Source organism: Phragmites australis, chromosome 11 (genome assembly GCF_958298935.1).
Source record: "Phragmites australis chromosome 11, lpPhrAust1.1, whole genome shotgun sequence".
In the NCBI taxonomy this organism is placed as follows: domain Eukaryota; kingdom Viridiplantae; phylum Streptophyta; class Magnoliopsida; order Poales; family Poaceae; genus Phragmites; species Phragmites australis.
Window position 1 is genome coordinate 719,881 of NC_084931.1, and position 7,405 is coordinate 727,285.

General features: G+C 44.0%; 1 protein-coding gene across 2 annotated transcripts; it reads left to right on the forward strand.

Annotated features, from left to right (window-relative positions):
* The first annotated feature begins 1,243 nt into the window (after positions 1 to 1,243).
* On the forward strand, positions 1,244 to 4,764 carry LOC133884599 (ACT domain-containing protein ACR9-like). Of its 2 annotated transcripts, none has more exons than XM_062324062.1 (6): positions 1,244 to 1,632; positions 2,327 to 2,545; positions 2,625 to 2,730; positions 2,885 to 3,224; positions 3,436 to 3,735; positions 3,819 to 4,764. In XM_062324062.1, the coding sequence occupies exons 1-6, from the start codon at positions 1,455 to 1,457 to the stop codon at positions 3,972 to 3,974; spliced, it is 1,299 nt and encodes a 432-aa protein (XP_062180046.1). In that variant the 5' UTR covers positions 1,244 to 1,454; the 3' UTR covers positions 3,975 to 4,764. The 2 variants fall into 2 exon arrangements, with proteins under 2 accessions (XP_062180046.1, XP_062180047.1); XM_062324063.1 differs by having other exon boundaries at positions 1,259 to 1,632; positions 2,330 to 2,545.
* Positions 4,765 to 7,405: the final 2,641 nt, after the last annotated feature.

Sequence of the window (7,405 nt, forward strand, 5' to 3'; positions counted from 1 at the left end):
TGGCCTACAAACTCAAGTTACTGGAGCCCAGCAAAATACACCCAGTAATCCATGTCTCCTGGCTCAAGAAAGGAGTGTTGCCCTCGACCATTGTTCAAGCTCCATTACTAAACCTTCAAGACGAAGACGATGCTACACCAGCACCATCGGAGAAGGTGCTGCAACGTTGTCTCTACCGCAAGGGCTCCAAAGCCACCAATCAGGTGCTGATCCAATGACGGAGCATGTCTCTGGCAATTGCAACCTAGGAAGATGAGGATAAATTGGGCCACCGCTTCCCAATGTTTGTGGCTTGGGGACAAGCCGACACTCAAGGTGGGGGTGGGGGATGTCATAGGACCACCAGCCAATGACCAGACTAGCAGGAGGACTAATGACGAAAGGAACAGGGAGAGGAATGGGCTTCGAGGATGGACCCGAGGTGAGCGCCAATGGCAACCCAATAGTCGATACCCGGCTTCGAACTGGACCGTGTGATCTATGTGTGCATGGGTTGCGACCCGACTGATATAAACGGACCATACAGAAGAGGAGAGAGTTTTAAAAGAACAGAACACTAAACTTCTACACCGCATGCTATAACTATCTTCTGAACCCACCATTGCTGTTCTTCCTCCTCTCAATTTTGTCCTCCTAATCCCTTTACTCCTCCTTGATCGCTGACAACCATGTTGATGTGCCACATCAACCCGTCGCTCGTTGAAAGGGTGACAGCTACAAACAGACTAACTGTCGCCCTTTCAACTGGTGACATGTAGCTGTCACCATTCCAAACAACTATTCATCCTATTTTTCAATAGGATGTCTAAAATTGCTAATTTTAAAAATTTAAAATAAAAAAATTTCCCAAAGCCTGAGATAGCAATTTCTGAAAGCTCTAGATCTCTAGCTTGTGTGTCAAGCGGTGACCGGAGTCTGATCATTTACGGGTCGCCGTCTAACAGATCTTTCGATCCAACGGCGGCGCTTCCAGTTTTCGTAGAACCAAAGCGATTGTCGGAAATGGAAGAAGACAGGAACAATAAGTTGGAATTGACAAACTCGATGGATCGATACGTATGGCTACCAGTTGTGTAGCCGAGCGCGCGGGGAGAGGAGAAACAGGGTTTGTTTTGTTCCCGCGGCGAGAGAGTCGAGAGCGGCCCAGAAACAAAACACGCGGACGCAAGCTAGCCGCCGGCACGAGCAGTCAATGGCAGGTGGACCTCTCGCGATCCACGACCATTCCCTTGCCCGCCACCCATCCGACGCTCTGTCTTTATCTGTACAAACAAACAATCCAAATCGCTGCCTGCCTGCACCCAAATCACCGCACAACAGGATTAATTTACCAGAGGAGAGGAGAGGAGAGAAGAGGAGAGGACCACGAGAGAGAGAGAGAGAGAGAGAGGATCCTGATTCTAGCCGGCCGGGTGATACCGGTGGCGGCAGGAGGAGGAGTAGGTGGAGTGGGGATGGTGCTGGGCGGCGGCGCGGCGGCGGTTAGAGGGGATGACGCCGTGGTGATGCAGTTGGCCACCGCCGCCGAGGGGGAGGAGACCGTCATCACCGTAAACTGCCCCGACCAGGCCGGCCTCGGGTGCGACCTCTGCCGTACCATCCTCGAGTTCGGCCTCCGCATCACGCGCGGCGGTGAGCCATGCCACCCTTCTTCTCCTTTCGCCTTTCTGGACTACTCTCATTAATTGCTACTGTCTGTGATTCTTCTTTCGGAGATTGCTGCCTCTTCCTAGCTCTTCCCGTCTGGAAGAAAATTCATAAAAAAATGCGCAAAAGAACCTCTCATACAGTTTCTTTTTAATCCAACGGCCTAGCGCGCAGTACAGAGGAGAGGAGAACACGTGTACTTTGATACCGGGTCTAGTAGAATTTCTCGTTTTCTCATTCTTGTCCTGCCAAATTCCAGCTAGCGTACCTTCAAAGATTTGGTTTTTCTTTTTGTTCTCCCTTCTAGATTTCTAGTCTGATTAGGGTCCGTGTGCAGCTCACCGGCGGGCGATATCCTTTTGTTTTCATCGTTATCTATCTGATTGCTCTTTTCATATCTGGAAAGGCTGGATTTTCTTTCCTTATACCAAGTTGCCATCTAGTATCCTGCTACAGTTCATGCCTTTGTTAATCATTCGCAGTACGAGCTTGCTATTCTGAACGTACAGGCTGACAAGCCATTGCAACTTGCAAGCACTTGCTAGTGATAAAGAAACAACTGTTTAGCTGATCCATCTCGTTCCTCATAAGTTCCCATAGATTTACCATCTATAAATCATAATTTTCTAAATTTCCACCCTTTGTTGTCATCTAAATTTCAAGTATTTTGTGAGACTAGCAGATGTATCTACGGATGGGCACTGGTGCTTCGTGGTGTTCTGGGTCGTGCCTCGCTCTCCGTCCATCAAAATTCGTTGGGCGAGCCTCAAGAACAGGCTCATGTCAATGTGCCCTTCCTCATATTTCATCCCTTTCTACCACGACATCAGCCAACCAGGCCCCCCGCAGTTCTACCTTCTCAAGCTCTTGTCACCTGACCGGAAAGGATTGTTGCATGGTACGAGCACCTCTTCATGGCTTGTGTTAAAAATGGCTGTGAAATTGAAATATTACTGACTGTGCCGTGTGATTTGCAGATGTGACGCATATACTATCGGAGCTAGAGCTTATAATCCACAGAGTTAAGGTGTCGACCACGCCTGATGGAAGAGTCGTCGACCTCTTCTTTATCACCGACGGCATGTAAGTCGCCGTGTTAAGAGCTCAAGCATTTTCTGTTTGTTGCGTGAGTCATTAGCTTCAGTTTTAAAGCGCTCCTTATTTCGAATGGCATGGGGTTAATTGCATCACTCAATTATTTATTCTAAAATATGGTTGTTTCCATTTCTGTCTGAAGGGAACTGTTGCACACAAAAGAAAGGCAAGAAGAGACTTGCTCAACGCTAACTGCTACCTTGGATCCTTCCATAAACTGCGAGATTCTATCAGCAGAAGGGTTCCAGCAAGGGTTCTCTTCTCTTCCACCGAAAATTGCTGACGAATTGTTCAGGGTGGAACTAGCTGCTAGTGAAATCTGCTCAAGTTCGCTTAGTGCAGAGTTGAAAAAGGTTCAGACGGCCACCATTAACTTTGACAATTACCTGAGCCCTGCACACACACTACTCCAAATTATTTGTGCTGATCAGAAGGGGCTCATTTATGACATTCTGAGAACACTGAAGGACTGCAGCATTCAGGTACTTCGAGATATATGCATGGTTATAAATTGCTTCTTATTTTGTTATAGTAACCCCCCTCAAACATTCTGACTACTTTGTAAAAAGAAAAGAAAAACTACTAGATGCCCGTATATATTATGACCGTAGTTCATACTTGCATGATCATACTTGTTACTTGTATATAGTTCAATTGACTTGTGTATATATATGATTTGGTACTCTGTTTCAGATATTTTATAGCCGGTTCAGGTCAGATGAGAGAGGTTCGGCCAATAAAGGTTGTCGAGAGGTCGATCTTTTTATCAAGCAAGTAGATGGCAAGAAGGTTATTGATCCTGAGAAGCAGGATGTTTTGCGGTCACGCCTTAGGTCTGAGATGCTTCATCCTCTTAGGGTGATGATCGTCAGCCGTGGACCTGATACAGAACTCCTTGTTGCCAACCCTGTTGAGCTATCCGGGAAGGGACGACCACGCGTATTCTATGATGCTACTCTTGCTCTGAAGGCACTTGGGATCTGCATTTTCTCCGTAAGAATTTCGAACTAATCAGAGAAGGTAGACAATCAGTTCATTGTGAGTTAGTGTTTAATCTTCTTTTTTTCTCCTTTCAGGCGGAAATTGGAAGACAGGCAGCGTCAGAGCGTCAATGGGAGGTCTACAGATTCCTCCTGGATGACAGCAACGAGTTCCCCTTAGCAAACAGCCTGACTAATAGGAACCGTGTTGTCGATAGGGTAAGGAAAACGCTGATGGGCTGTTACAACTAAGACTTGGTTTCTATCTCCAAGAATCCAAAGCTTGAAGGCGACTGATAGTCAGCTGTTCCAATGTATCCAGTAAATTATGTACCGGAAGCTCAAATTATGGCCATTCCAGACTCCAAAGTGGGCAGTCTCAGTGATAAACTTTATGGCCAAACTGGTATCTCTAGCATCCATTGCCGCTGCCAACAATTGCCAGCTTCTGTTCATGGAATCGAACAGAGCTTTTGAGTGTATGATCAATTCCTCAGGATAAATGGTGATGGGAAGTGCCAAAGCTTCATCTAGGCCTCCACCATCTCGCGGAATTCAGAACTGGCAGTGTGTGTGTAACAAAGGTAATGCAGACATGTCACAAATGATGCTCTTTGGAGTTGGTTCTCCTGAGCAACGTTGTACATGGTCGCCGGGAATGGAGAAACTGGAGTCTGTGCGCGACAATCTTCCTCTGCCTGACTGCCTCGTTTTGTTGTCCGCATGTTGAGAAAGAAGAGAAGGAAGAAAAGAGCATGCTTGGTGGAGGTGCGAATCGAAGGAGCAATTTTTGAGCTTTGTTTGGTTCAGGGGATTACTGGATGTTGACACAGATACATCGGTCGGGTTGTTGTAAATTATTAGTGCAAATGTTGTGCTCCTCCTACATCTGCTTCACCTGCCTTGTTTCCCTGCCAACTTCCTACCTAGCTTCCTTGTATGATTACTAGTACTTTCTGAGAGAGGGCATGTAAGGTTTGTACCTCCTTGTATTTTGTATTATGGGAAAGTGCAAATTGTTAATGCAAAGCAAATTTACTAAGTTGGAAGTACTAATCACATGATGAATGTTGTATTCTTAAGTAAGCACTTGCGTAATTGGTTTGTAATCATCACTACTCAGCACCCTGTCCCTCTGGATTTCCTTTCTCCACGTCCCATCGTCCTTTTTTGTCTTCGGTTGTTGGAAGACACTTGAACGTGAGGCCATATGTTTGTGAGCATGTCTTGTAAAATCATCCCCAATCAATTTCTGTTAAAGTCTAAAACCCTTTTACAAAGGGATTTTTTTCCTTCAGCGTTTTAATAGTTTTTTTTTACGGTTCTTGTCACGAAGAGATTCTTAAGGTTATCTCTTCAGAACGAGATTCTCTCTTATTTCTTTTCACGAATCCCTTCAAAGAGAAGCTGTTAACGATGAGAGAAAATAAAGAGAATAGAAATAAGAAGATGAATCAGAAAGGAAACGAAATAAAGAAAATATAGTTAGAGATCCTTTAAGAGACAGCGACACTAGTTGTTTCTTCTCTTCGATGACATGGGACACTCGTGTATCAGGGTGTATGTATGTGCCTAACATGCTACAGTTGTTTCAGGGCAGAGAAACGGACTAGTTCAGTTTTCAGGAAACCAGTCGTAGCCCACCAAGAACAATAACTAGAGAAAAGTATATCTGCATACTGAAATGAGGCAGCTAGCCGGAGGAATCGATCCGACCTTTTCTAATGTTCTTGCAAGGAGGATATCCATCCGATTCGGATGGAGAAGAAAGCGACTTGTGCGGCTGATGGTTTGAGGATGGCTACACCTGACCCGAACCGTGGCTGAATTGAGGAGGAGCCATCAGCTCATCATCGTCTCTTTCCCTGCTTACATACAACCGAACGCCACTTGCCCAATTTGCAAAAAGGATCCATGATTCCATCCTATAGCCTGCCACTCCATGGCCATCGCCATCGCCGCAAACCATTCCATTGGAAGGTCGCCGGGTCAGGGCGGCCGTAATATATATATATATATATATATATATATAAATTACGCTGATTGATGGTAAGATTGATGTCAATCGGACCTTAATCATGGGATTTAGCGTTGAAATATCGTTTCCTCACTTGCATCCTACTAATCAATTAATTTAGCATAATTAACTTTACATCTAATTTCTCGTCTCAGCTTATATACTCGTCGTGCAATCCTCAAGACTCAACGGATATCACCGCAATTTTTCAAGGGATAATAAATGGAATTCTGTAAGCATCTGGCTCTCTAATTCACGTTTAGTCCCATGTGTAGGATCGAGAGGGAGCTATACCTTTACGCTGTGTAGCATCTAGGTCCCAAGTAAGTGATATGTGTTTCAATGATTAATGACAACCGTATTATTGTATGCGCGGTGTAGTATATAGGTTCCTAAGTAAGTGATAAGTGTTTCGATGATTAATGATAATTATATCATTGTGACTAACATATATGTTTTGAAGGGTATTAAAAATTTATTTTTCAATGATGAGTGAGTTTATTAGCCCCTAAGGTGATATAATGAACGATCAAAGAATATATATATCAAGATTAAAGATTTTCTAGTTTTAAGTATTACAAGAAGATAAAGGACGCTTAGAGTATTTTAGATCTCTTTTCTTAGTCTTTTGACCGTACTATAAAGGAGGGCTCAGAGTTGTAGCTTGATCTAGTTGAATATAGACAAGATTGGATGTACACTTAAGAATTTCTAACACTAGGTAGCTCAAAGAAGGCTATTGTTAAGATATCGAGAAGTTAGAGCTCAAGAGTGTATGAATTGGACAAGCTTAATTTTTTTTCCAGTACACCGGATGGTCCGATGAGACTAGAGATGAACACGGCAGAGTATTTCTTGATCAAGGTAAACAGATCTTAAGTACACCGAATGGTCTGTCAATATAAGACTCATGAACGCCAGAGTATTTTTGTGTGATGATGTAGCAAAAAAAACTTGAAGTTCACACTGGATGTTCCGATGTTCATGAAAGGCTACGCCGGAGTGTTTCTTGCAGAGAAATTTTTTGAAGTCTTGATTTCCTGATTCTACACATCGGATGATCCAGCGTGTGCCCAGAGGCTTTGTTAGAGTATTTAACAAGCTTAACGACTAATTGACAGCATGTTCTGGCGTGTGTAAGTCAGTGCACGTCGAACCATTCGACGTTCACAGAAAAATAAGGTAGTTAGGCAATGGCTAGATTTGGACTTCTTGATGAGGACATCACTCATTTAGATATACGCGCTACAAGTGATCCTCCGATGATTGATCTATTACAAGGACCGATTATACGGGCTCGTGCACATCGTTTAACTCATGAGGTGAATTCGTTACTTACTGTCCATACTACTAATTATAAGGATGTGATGCTACTCAATTTTTGTGAATTTTTCATGCTTAGGAATATGGGAGAAGCACCTATGGAACAGCCAAGTCGGACAGGGCTCAAGCCAACTTCAAGTCCGAGTCGGAACTCGGTTCGGATTCAACAGACAGCACCGCACTAAAACGGGCATAACTTCTTCATATGGAGTCCAAATAAGGTGTTCTTTGATACGTTGGAAAGCTAAGGACGATAGCTTTGTTTTGATACTGGTCCCACTCTAGATTCACAGTGGATTATTTTGTGTTGTCAAAATAATGTGTTGTATCACAATTTTGGACC